General features: G+C 54.2%; 3 protein-coding genes across 3 annotated transcripts, besides 8 other annotated features; 2 read left to right on the plus strand and 1 right to left on the minus strand.

The window, feature by feature from the left end:
* Positions 1 to 92: 92 nt before the first annotated feature.
* PVX_098035 (hypothetical protein, conserved) lies at positions 93 to 1,406 on the minus strand (the record flags this gene model as incomplete). Its single annotated transcript, XM_001613217.1, has 1 exon — positions 93 to 1,406. The coding sequence occupies one exon, from the start codon at positions 1,404 to 1,406 to the stop codon at positions 93 to 95; it is 1,314 nt and encodes a 437-aa protein (XP_001613267.1).
* A 601-nt stretch (positions 1,407 to 2,007) lies between these two features.
* PVX_098030 (hypothetical protein) lies at positions 2,008 to 2,693 on the plus strand (the record flags this gene model as incomplete). The annotated part of the gene is made up of 1 exon (XM_001613216.1): positions 2,008 to 2,693. The coding sequence occupies exon 1, from the start codon at positions 2,484 to 2,486 to the stop codon at positions 2,691 to 2,693; it is 210 nt and encodes a 69-aa protein (XP_001613266.1). The 5' UTR covers positions 2,008 to 2,483.
* Positions 2,694 to 3,178: 485 nt separating this feature from the next.
* On the plus strand, positions 3,179 to 11,743 carry PVX_098025 (DNA-directed RNA polymerase I 190 kDa polypeptide, putative; the record flags this gene model as incomplete). Its single annotated transcript, XM_001613215.1, has 3 exons — positions 3,179 to 11,048; positions 11,207 to 11,323; positions 11,465 to 11,743. The coding sequence occupies 3 exons, from the start codon at positions 3,179 to 3,181 to the stop codon at positions 11,563 to 11,565; spliced, it is 8,088 nt and encodes a 2,695-aa protein (XP_001613265.1). The 3' UTR covers positions 11,566 to 11,743.
* Positions 4,415 to 4,520: a microsatellite.
* Positions 7,553 to 7,592: a microsatellite.
* Positions 7,966 to 7,992: a microsatellite.
* Positions 8,284 to 8,304: a microsatellite.
* Positions 8,763 to 8,803: a microsatellite.
* Positions 10,682 to 10,709: a microsatellite.
* Positions 11,359 to 11,390: a microsatellite.
* Positions 11,744 to 11,795: 52 nt separating the features above from the next.
* Positions 11,796 to 11,869: a microsatellite.
* Between the last annotated feature and the right edge of the window lie 310 nt (positions 11,870 to 12,179).

The raw sequence follows: 12,179 nt of genomic DNA on the forward strand, positions 1-12,179 counted from the left end.
CCTCGGGGGAAAGGAAGACCACCTGACCGGTAGGAGGAATGACCACTCACCGGTGCACCGATGAGCGCGGCTTGCGGCTTGCAGCTCGCGGCCTACGAAACGTAGCTGTGGGGATGGGCGCCGGGGGAGAAAACGCGAAACACTTTGCGCGAGAGGGCCCTGCCCAGGCGGCGGTCCCCGTAGGACGAGCTGATCATAAAATCCTTTAGGCACTCTTCATCGTTTTTTTTTTTGAAGTGCATAATTAAGTCGAAGGGGGTGTGGAAGGTCTGGGCGATTTTTATGGAGGCATCTTCGGACAGGCCGCTGATTTGCATCAGCTGGGAGACCCACGTGGAGAGTTGCCTTCGTTCGAGCGGCGCCCCGGGAGGCGGCGGGCCCAGCTCCTCGTTAAGCTTCACCCGGCCCAGCTCTTCCTCATTAAGCTTCTCCCGGCTGAGCTCCTCATTAGGCTCCTCCCGGCTCAGCTCCTCATTGCGCTCCCCCCCGTTGAGCTTCCCCCGGCTGAGCTGGCTGAGCCCGGCCGGCTTCACCTTAAAGTACGAATTGGCCTTCCGAACTTTGGACATGTGCAGATACCGGCAGCATTTAAATATGAACATGTGCAGGCGTTTGTCGTTTTCCATCTCGATGGAATCCACTTGGTGGCGAACAAGAAGGGTCGCGATGAGTCTATCAAACGTCTTTGCGTTCATCTTGGGGTGTCCTCCATCAAGTGGGTTGGGTCCCCCCTCTGGGACACTCCTCCTGTGGAAGGACCCACCATCCTCTTCGCTGCAGCTGGTTCTACTTATATATTCACGCACTCCTATGAAGAGGCAAATGACCTTAACATGGTCATACGCTTTTTGTATTTTTTTTATTTTGCTCAGAATGGCGGTCCGCACGAGGGGGTGCTCCTCTTCCATGTAATCCTCATCGATGATGACGAGGATCAGCGCTAGGTGGAGGTCCCTCGGCGGGGGGGTCTCCTCCACTCGGTTGGGTCCACTCAGCTCCGCGTCGTCCACATCATTCACGTCCGCCGCGTCGTTCGCGCGACTCGAAGGGGCGCCCCCCTGGTTCTTCCTCTCGTGGTTCTTCGCGAAGTGAGACTTGTAGGGAAAGTCCGTGTAAATGTGGCAGGTGCGCCTCTCCAAGAGGGGTGTCCTGCGTTTGCCACCCGTTTGGGGGTACCTCTCCCTCTCTTTGGAGTGACCCTCTTGAAGGTAACCCTCTTCGGAGTGACCCCCTTCCGAGTGACCCTCGTGAAGGTAACCCCCTTCGGAGGGCCCCCCCCGGAGCATCCTGCCATACTCCGTTTCATGCTTGTCCCGTTCCTCCTCCTCCTTTAGGAGTGCCCGCAGCTCCGCGTGCACTTTCCCCCCCCGCAGGTCTTCGCTCAGCACAATGCGGAAGTTCTCCATGGGGGGTCAGCGGCAAGCGGTAAGCGGCACACGGCAATCTGCTCGCGCTCCTCCCCCTTTGCTCCCTTTTTTTTTTTTTTTTTTCGCACGAAGGGTGTCCTCCTCTGTTACTTCTTTACCCCCTGGGGGTCTTCCTTCCCTTGCGTTGGTCCTGTTTCGCCTTTTTTTTTTAACTCCTCCCAGTGAGCGAAATGTCGCCTCAACTATGTGCACTTACCTTCCTGTGTGCACCCTTGCGGGGGAGAAGTGTAAACGGGAAAAGGAAGGGGAACGACGCGAAAGGTTACCCGTTGGGACTACCTGTGAGGGTCACCCGTATGATGAGATAATACAAGCCGGGCAATTCGCACCGATGCACTTGGCCACTTATCCCGCGGTTAGACCTGCGAGCGTGCCCCCAGTGGAAGCCTCACGTTGGGACTCGTAAACGCGGCAATGGACTGACGAACTGGAGCAGGGGGCGAACAAGAGGTGACGTCAAAGGAGGGTACCCACCATAAGGCTATTTTGCCAAACCGTTCATTTTTTTTTTTTTTTTTTTTTTTTTTTTCCCTTAAGGGGAGGTTCTCCGCGTGGGGAAAATTGCACAGAGGATGTGGGCGTCTCCCATCGTGCTGCAATATAACTGTAACGTTTTTTTTTTCTTTGCAAAGAGGAAATTTATGGGGGGGGAAATGCCGATGGGATGGAGTTGCCTGGCCGCTACGCATACGGCATGAATGTTTTAAGAGAGGAACAGGTGGGGAAAAGAAAAGAAGCGCGTCAGGGGGATATGCTGATGGGCTGCTTCACCTGGGGGGATGCCAACCCGAACGGACTCCGCTCTGCCTCGATCTGAGGCGAACAGCGGAAAAAGAGGAAGAGAAGAAGGAGAACGCCAAGCGGAACAAACCTCCTCGTTGTCCTTAACAACTAAGGGGGGTACCTCACCCGTTCTGGCGTCGACCCTTTCGCGGGATTCACCTCATGTCCGCCGCTCCAAAGCAGTGGGTTCTTCCCTCGCCGTGGCGCTGCCTCTTCCCTCGGGGAATGTAGTGCCCCCACAACCAGCCATTTGACGCATTTGGTTTTTGCAACATGATGGGGAAAAAAAAAGGAAAAAGAACAGAAAAAAGAAGAAAAAAAAAAGCTACCTCATTTTATTGCCAACCTCTTCGCGCTCGAACAGTCGCATGTACAATTCCGCTTGATGAGGAGACGATTCTCCCAGTGGATTTAAAATGGGGGCGCCCCTCCCCGATCGGTGATCCAAAAAAAAAAAGCAATTTAAAAAAAAAAAAAAAGTAGCACAGCATAGCACAGCATAGCACAGCATAGCATAGCATATACATCGCTGCTACTCCGTTTAAGCGGGCGTAGAAGCGTTAAAAAAAAAAAAAAAAAAAAAAAAAAATCCGTTTGTAGATCAATTTTTTTTTTTTTCCCATCATGCTGCGTAGCATCCTTTGTTAATCATAACCCATAACCTGTTTAGAGCGTATGCATACTTTGCGTGGGCACGTAAAAGTATGCGGCGCGGACTCTTTTGGGATGTTGCGCGTTTTGACCTATGTAATTTCCTGCGCGTGCGCGAGGGGCACATATCATAGGTATTTATACGCATGGGGACATGCAGAGGTTAAGCCTGCCAGTACGAGCAACGCGTTAACGAGTGAGAGGGGGAGGGCCTTCCTTTGTTTTTTTCCGCCGCATCTCTGCCGTTTGCCTCTCTCCGCCGCTCCGCCGCTCCACCTCTCCGCCTCTTCTATGCTGTTTGCTTCTTCCCCCCCACCATGTACGACGTGAACAAGGCGGTGAGCGTGGAGGTGCGGAGCGCGGAGCTGGGGGTGCTGACCAGCGAGGAGCTGAGGAGGGTGTCCCTGGGGAAATACCAAAGCGAGTTGCTAGAATATGAGAAAATGAATTCCAGTGGAGTCACCTCCAAGATGTATTTTGATCCCAAATATGGGACCATCGATTATAGGCAAATTTGTAGCGTCTGTTTTGAAAGGCACGAAAATTGCGTTGGGCATATCGGGCACTTAGAATTTAGCTTGCCTCTGTTTAATCCCCTTTTTTATAAAGACTTGTGTGAGCTGTTGGGGCTAGTTTGCTTAGACTGCTTTCAGGTGTGCTGCTCTGAGGATACGATTTTTCTTCTGAAGCATATTTACCAGCTGAGGGCTCTGAACGAGATCGAGAGCTCCAACAGGATCGTTTGCAAGAGGAGCTACGATAGGGAGCACGTCGTCGGGGAGATTGAGAGGCTCTACCGGCGGATTAGCGAGCAGCACAAGGGGGGCGGAGCGGGGGGGCAGCACTGCGGGAGCGAAGAGGAGGTGGACGCCATGGACTATGGCAGCGAAGCGGAGGGGCAGAACTGCGGAAGCGAAGCGGAGGGGCAGAAATACGCGAGTGAGGCGGAGGGGCAACACCACTCAAGTGAGGCGGACGGGCAGCACCGCGGCGAGACTGGGCCAGCCCCCGCGAAGCTGCAAAAGCTGAAGGAGAAAATTAGCATGTTTAAGTTTGACCCGACGAAGCTGGCCTTCCAGTCGAATTACAACTACGAGGAGTACCTGCAGCTGACGAAGACCCTGAAGCTCCTCATGAAGAAGAGCGGGCGCTGCCCCGCCTGCAAGGGCAGGAGGAACATCTCGGCCAGGATGTCCCAGAAGAGGGACACCATCAACTTCGTGGGCGTCTACCTGCAGAACTCCTTTTTGAAGAAGTACATGCAGGTGGGGAGGAAGCGGGAGCAGGCCGGGCCCGCCGCGCCCGGGGAGGAGGACCTGGAGGACCTGGTGGAGCGCGACGAGGGTCTAGCGGCGGAGGAAGCGGCGGAGGAAGCGGCGGACTATGGCGATGCAGCCGACCATGACGACGCTGCGAACGCCGATTACGCCGCTACCCCCGCCACCCCCGCCAACGCCGCGTCCGCCGCTTCCGCCGCTTCCGCCGCTCGGGAGAGCTTCCCCCAAATGGTGCGCAGCTACAAGAAGCAGAACGCCAAGGAGAAGAGCACCGTGCGGCTGTTCAGCTTCCAAGTGATCGACCTGCTGGAGAAGGTCTTCAGGAAAAACGACCGAGAAGTCATGCACCTGCTGTACCCATTCACCAAGAGAGATGGGCACAAGGTGTTCTTCCTCTACGACATGGGCATCAGCGCCAACCGGTTTAGAGTGAAGCTCCGGGGGGTGCACAAGAAGACCAAAATGATAAGCGTCCTGAGCAAGTTCAACGCGCTCCTAAACTTGTGCATAAGTGCAAAGAAGGAAATCGATTTTGAGGAACTGCTGGAGAGAAACAAAAGAGAGTTACATCTGTATAAGGAGATGTTCGGCCTCTTTTCCATCCGAATGAAGTACAAGTTCAATGCGGATCTTATGGACGAAGACACGGAGATTACCAAAATAGATTTCCTACGGAGCTACGACCTCATATATAGAAACAAGAGCGCCTACATTAACATTCTGTTCAGCAATTTGCAGGTTGCTCTGAACACCTTTTTTGATAGCACCTTCGCAGCACATCTGCCGAATGCTAAGATGAGCAACCAGGGAGTGAGGGAGATACTAGATAAGAAGGAGGGAATTTTAAGAAAAAATATAATGGGGAAGCGAGTAAATAACTGTGCTCGTACGGTGATCTCCCCAGATACTTTTATAGAGACTAACCAAATTGGAGTGCCACTCGAATTTGCAAAAAAACTAACTATGGATGAGTGCATTACGGAGAATAATTTCGATTATGTGAAGCGACTCATTTTAAACGGCCCCGACATCTACCCTGGTGCACTAAGTTATAGAGACTCCAGGGGAAACGTTTTTAAGCTCTCCACTGATTATGAGAAAAGGGTCCTCCTCATTAAACAGCTCGAGAGGATGAACCTGAAGAAGCAATGCACAACGTTGGTTCTGCATAGACACGCTCGAGACGGAGACATAGTCATTATGAACAGACAGCCGACGTTACATAAGTTTTCTATTATGGCTCACTTTATTAAAATTTTTGAAAGGGAGAAGGTGTTTCGTTTGAATTATGTTAACTGTAGTTCTTATAATGCCGATTTTGATGGGGACGAAATGAATCTGCATCTTCTGCAAACGGCTCATGCGAGGTCGGAGGCCACCCACCTGATGAACAGCGATTTTCTCTTCACCAGTTTTAAGGACGGCTCTCCGTTGAGGGGTCTCGCGCAGGACTTCATCCTGGGGGGGCTCCACTTGACGTCGCTGGAGACGTTTCTCAACTACGACGAGTACTGCAACCTGCTGCAGTGCGCCCTCAACTGTTTGCTTTCGCGGAAGGACTGCTTCTTCTTCGAGGCGGGCCCCCGCGCGAGGCGGGGGGGGCGGCCCGGCAACGCGGTGAAGTCCTCAAAGGGGGGCGACCCCACCAACGAGGGCAACGCCGCTAACACCGCGAACACCGCTGCCCCCCCCACGCAGGGCCCCTGGAAGCTGCGCAACCACAGCTACCTGGACCCCTACGCCGTGGTGCTGAACCGGACGCACTTCACCATCGTGACGGAGGAGCCCGCCATCCTCTTCCCGCGCAGGCTGTGGACGGGCAAGCAGCTCATAACGAGCATCCTCAAGACGATAATCGATCAAGTGGCCGTGGAGACCTATAATCACAGGAGGGATAATCACTTTATGAAGAACTACAAGGGGATCAACTACTATGCCAAGGCCAAGACGGACCCGTCCCTGTGGTCCTTTGACCCAAAAAATGAATGCGAAGTTATAATAAAAAATTCCGAGCTACTCCAAGGGGTGCTAGATAAGCTACATTTCGGAGCGAGCTCTAACAGTTTCGTTCACCTGTGTTATGAGTTGTTCGGTCCAAAGACAGCAGCAGTAATGCTCGACTGCTTTGGGAGACTGTTCATCAGCTTCTTACAGTTGCGGGGGACAAGCCTCAGTCTCTATGATTTCATTTTGAAGAAGGACGCCCGGGAGGAGAAGTTAAAAATACGCAAGAGGATCTCCTTCACCGGTTTTTACCTGCAGAACCTGTTTACCCACTCGATTGCAAAGGCTCTTAATGTGAATGTCAGTCAGATGAATGCCTACAGCAGGGGCAAGATGAATTCGCACAGCGAGAATAACGAGGTGTATGTTAACGGGTTGTTTGGCCTCTACAGGCGCAGGGGCGCCCTCCTTAGGGACTTCCCAAAAGGGAGCGCACCACTCGGAGGAGCGCAGCAACGGGAGAAGCTGCCCCCGTCGGAGAAGCTGCCCCCATCGGAGAAGCTGCCCCCGTCGGAGAAGCTGCCCCCGTCGGAGAAGCTGCCCCCATCGGAGGAACTCCCCCCCTCGGAGGAGCAGCTGGACGTAAAGGAGGAGGCCTACTTCTCCGCGCTGCTCGACAAGGAGATGCAGCACCTGTTGGCGCGCCGCCCGGGGGAGGAGCCGCCCGCGACACCCACGTCGTCGCCCGCCTCCCGCGTGGAGCGTGCGCTTAACCGAATGGTGGGCTTGGAAGCGGGTGTAGCGGGCATAGCGGAGGAACGACCGCCCCCCCGCCTGCGCGCTGCCCCGGTGAGGCAACTCTTCCGGTCGCTGAGCGAGCCCAGCTTCATGGAAAGCCCCAACTTTGCCGGGGACAAAGCCACGAAGGTGATCGAAAGGATCGTTCGCTTCTTAAAAAGGGCCAACTGCAGCAGGAGGCTGAAGGTGTATATCCTGTTTGAGCTGTTCCAAAGCAAAAGCGTGTTGAAGCACTTCCCCGCCCTGGCGAGCTGCGTCAACGACCTCTCCCAGGAAGTGAGCAACGAGGAGATCTTGCACCACGTGCTGAGCAGCGTGAGCGCGGAGAGGGCCCAGGAGCAGCCCGGCCAGGGGGGCGGCGGGGCGGCCACGCAGGAGATGCTGTCGAAGTTTCTGCGCCTGTTGGAGGACATGGAGGGGTGCACAGCAGAGGGTCACCAGGGGAGCGGCCAAGAGAGCGACCAAGAGAGCGGCCAAGAGAGCGGCCAAGAGAGCGGTGAACCGTACGGTGGAGACGATCAGAAAAACGACCAATCTTATGGCGCACCGCTGGGTGAGCCCCCCCCCCGCGTAAACGAACACGACGAGCGAATGATAAGGAACTGCCTGAAGAAGAGCTTCCCCTCCTTCCTCCTGAACGACGAAATAGGCAACCTCTCCTTCAACGGAAAGGAGCACTACTACGAGGACTGCGTGAATCAAAAAGGAACGGACGAAGACACCACCTTCCAATTTTACAATATGAAGGATGTGTTTAATAAGCTAGAGTACCTCATTCATACTTACTTCCTTCAAATGAGAGGAGACTTCGATGGGCTGATTGACTCTCTCTTTCAACCCTACCTCTGTAGAGTCTCCTCAAATACAAATAACCTAATATCGATGGAGAATCTAATGAACAAATTTCTGAACAACGGATTTAGCAATATGATTTTCACCGGTGCCAAGGGGAGCAAAGTTAACTACGCAATGATTTGTGGGATGCTAGATCAGCAGTACTTAGAGGGGAAGAGAGTTCCTAGAATGCGTTCGGGGAAGACTCTCCCGAGCTTCCATCGATACGATTATGGTGCAAGAGCTTGTGGGTTAATTACTGACTGCTTCTTGGAAGGACTGAGACCACAAGAATATTTTTTCCACTGCATGTCGGGGAGAGAGGGTCTTATAGATACAGCTGTTAAGACGGCCAAGTCGGGCTACATCCAGAGGTGCCTCATAAAATGCATGGAGAGTGTAATCCTTCACTACGACGGCACCGTGAGAAATGAGGACAATGCAATTGTTCAGTTTTTGTATGGGGAGGACGGCATCGACCCGTCTAGGATCTCCTATTTGGACTCGTCCAGGGACCTGCTGAGCAACTACCAGGTCGCCTTCAGCAAGTACCTGCTCCACGACGAGGTGCCGCGGATGCAGCGCAATGAGCGGCTATTTTGGGGGAGCGGCGAAAGCGGTGAAAGCGGCGGGGGAAGCGAAACTGACCAGCGCTGCGACGGAGAGGATGGCGATGGGCGTGGCGTGCCGGGCGACCCGCTCGAGACGCGCTTCTCCCCCTACGCGTACATAGGCGCCACGTCCGAGCGCTTCCGGGAGAAGCTGCGCCACACCATCGCGAATGACTTGAACCTGGCCGACTGCTACAACCTGCCGGAGGACTTCGACAGCCTGTCCGCGTCCCTCCTCAAGTCAAAATACTTCAGATCCCTGTGTGACCCCGGAGAGTCGATCGGCATATTGGTGGCGCAGTCCTTCGGAGAGCCCGCCACGCAGATGACTCTGAACACTTTCCACTTGGCTGGGACGGAGAACGTCACCATGGGGATCCCCCGACTGAAGGAGATCTTCCTAACATCAAAGCTGACGTCCAAGCCGATGATCTACGTGCCGATCAAGATGGAAGCACGAGGAGCAACTGGCAACGATGCCAGCGAGATGAAAAATTATATCAACGAAATTGCAGACAAGATACTTAGCACCTACAAGAGCATCTGCCTAAGTGACGTAATCTACGGCGTGGGTGTAGACCGCAAGTTGATTCTTCGAGAGCCAGGGGCAAAGAACACACAGATGCATACCCTCCGAGTGGTTAGCAACCAAGCGGAAGAAGACCAACACATGCATGGGCAGTATGTTTCCCCCCCCCCAGAGGGAGACGTGCAAGCAGCCAAGGTGATGAATGCGTTACAAAACACACAGCTCAGTTTTAAAATTAAAAAGGAATGGAGCTACGAAATTGTGATTCAGTTCGAGAATCTACATCACTTCTGCAAAGTGAATAGCCACATAACTCTGCAAGCCATTCTAAGCAAAGCGGTGAACTGCGTCCTCTGCTCTGTGCTCAGTAAAATCCAGGAGAGTCTACACTCCTATAACATCAGACACGTCCACTCCTTTAATCATGAGCACTACGATGAGCTCTTCTCTTTCGTCTGCGCAAAGATGCAGGAGGAGTTTAATTTTAGTATGGAAAAATTTGAATACAAAAATGATGAGGATAAGATTAATGCTAAGCTGAAGTTTATGGCCTCCAGAGGGGGAGCAACTGCCAACGAGATGGACGCGGCGGTCGTGCGCGATGAGAACTACATAGATGAGGGGGACTGCTATAACGGTGGGGCGGCAGGAAGGAGCGGCGGCGGTGCTTCCGGGAAGTACGCCGACCGAGGGGAGGACGCGCTGAGCGACGAAGTGGACGGCAACGACGACCGCGACGGTGGGGGGAGCCACGCGGGGGATGACCGGCACGGTGGAGCGAAAAGAAGCAGCAACAGCGATAGCGATGGTGGTAACGAGGGCGATAACGACGGGGAGAGAGACCCAGATTCGGTCTCCGAGGAGGACAACGACTACGACGAGAGTGAGCGCAGTGAGCCAAGTGAGCCAAGCGAGCGGGAGGAGGTTGGAATCGAGGAGGTTGGAATCGAGGAGGTTGGAATCGAGGAGGTTGGAATCGAGGAGGTTGGAAGCGAGGAGGTTGGAAGCGAGGAGGTTGGAAGCGAGAAGGGGGCTACTTCCGAGGAGGAGCTTCTCGACGAGGGGGACGCCGCCCCCCTGAGGAGCGCAAGGGAAAGGCGCAAGCGGGGCAGAAGCCCGGAGCGGGAGTCCCAACTTTCGGACGCGTCCGACGTGCCCAGCACGGACAAGGGCTTTTCCTCCGCCCAAAGCGTCACGCAGAATGACGCGCCGGAGGGGAAAAGCGGTAGAGGGGGGAGCGGTAGAGGGAGGAAGGCAGTTGGAGTGACCGCCGCTAACGTGGCCGCCGCTAACGTGGCCGCCGCTAACGTGGACGCCGCTAACGTGACCGCCGCTAACGTGAGCGCCGCTAACGTGACCGCCGCCACGGCGGCCAAGGGGTCGCCCCTGTCCGAGAGGTCCACGTCGGCGGAGCGGCTCGGGGAGGACGCCTACACGGAGGAGAGCGAAGCCTACCGCGAGGAGGATGAAGCAGATCGAGAGGAGTACGAAGCAGACCGAGAGGAGGATGAAGCAGATCGAGAGGAGGATGAAGCAGATCGAGACGAAAACGAACCAAACCGAGACGACGAGTGGGAACGGCGCATGGCCAGAGACTTCGCAAACCTCGCGTACGACTACAAGAATAATGTGAATCTAAGGAACGAGAGTGACGAGGAGGACGATGGGATGGCGGGACAAGACGGGACATCAAAACTGCAGAGTGAAAATAAAAAGTGCGTGAATAATATAATAGACAAATTAAAATGCAGCTTGTTATGCTTCGTAAAGAACATTAGCTTCTCCCCAGTGACATGGACCCTCAAATTTGAAATCGGCTGGGACATTAACTTCTTTCCCCACGCCATAGACTTCTTAAGTTACGTGCAGACAGAGCTCGGAAAGGAGATTCTTTTTAAAGTGAAGGACCTCAATAACCCCAAGATACTCAAGGGGAAGGACATAACGCACACGGGGGCAGAATACGAGCTACAGATAGAAGGCAAGAACATTTATAAACTGTACAATATTAAGGATAAATACATCGATAAGACGAAACTGTATTGCAATGACATCTACACGATCGTGAAGACCTATGGGATCGAGGCAGGCAGGCTCTGCATCACCAAGGAGCTCAAGAAGGTCTTCGAGGCCTACGGGATTAAAATAGACTTCCGCCACCTCTCCTTCATCAGCGACTTTATGACGCACACGGGTAGGGCGGAGCGGAAAAGCGGCGGCGCGATGGAGCGGCGTCGTGGCACACGGTGCGCACGATGCGCACGATGCAGGCCCGCTTTACCTCCGCGACCAACCCATGAGTATACCTCGCTTCCCACTTACCCACACGCTCCCTTTTTTTCCCCCCCGCAGGCGACCTGAAGTCCTTCAGCAGGCACGGACTGGGGTGCTTCCGCAACGTCTTCCACAAGATGAGCTTCGAGTGCGCCACCAACTTCCTCACGCAGGGCTGCGTGCACAACTCAGTTGGTAAGTGGGCGAGTGTGCGCACGCGGGGGCGAGAAGAAATATGCTCGCCCCACCCCCGTACACAGTTTGCTTATTTCCCTTTTTTTTTTCCCCCTTACACAATTTGCTTATTTTCCTTCTTTTTTTCCCCCCCCTTCGCAGACTACTTGTCGACCGCCTCCAGCAGTTTGTTCTTCGGCAAGCCCATCAAGGTGGGCACGAACGTCGCCGACATCGTGACGCACATCGAGGGGTCCGGATGAGCGGAATCCCGGGGCAGGCCTGCACGTGCCCCCACGTTTGACTCCACAGTTTGTGCGCGACATTTTGCACGCGACTTTTTGCGCGCTTCACAGTGCGCCTTTTTTTCCTGACGAACTCGGGCGAGCCGGCAGTTCCGCTTGGCGCCCATTTGGAGCCCCTCTGCGGGAACTTTACCGTTTAAAAAAAAAAAAAAAAAATATGCATACACATATACATATGTATATATACATGTGGAGGGCGCGCCTTTGTGGTGTATGCCGGGTATGCTTATCCCCCCCTGCCATTTTGGAACACTCACTTGGCCCCCCTGTTGTTCGGTTATTCGGCTGTTCAGTTGTTCCGTTAGTACCACCGCGAAACTGCGCAGCCCCGCTGCTCCATCGTGAAGAAGAGGGGGCACTTCCACCGGTTGATCCTGTCCTACACCCACACACAGAAGGTGCATACCTTTAGCAGTTTCTCCCCGCTCACCATTTGTTTCGGGTCACACGTAGCCATCTCCGCTATGGCACGAAGGGGAATTTTTCTGCCAGTCGCATTTCACACGAAAAAGGGCGTATTCAGCAGGGCCTTTTGGCAGCTGTGTGCTTTCTCCCCATTTTAAGTTTCAAGC

The sequence above is a fragment of the Plasmodium vivax genome, chromosome 10 (genome assembly GCF_000002415.2).
Source record: "Plasmodium vivax chromosome 10, whole genome shotgun sequence".
NCBI classification, from domain to species: Eukaryota; Apicomplexa; class Aconoidasida; order Haemosporida; family Plasmodiidae; genus Plasmodium; species Plasmodium vivax.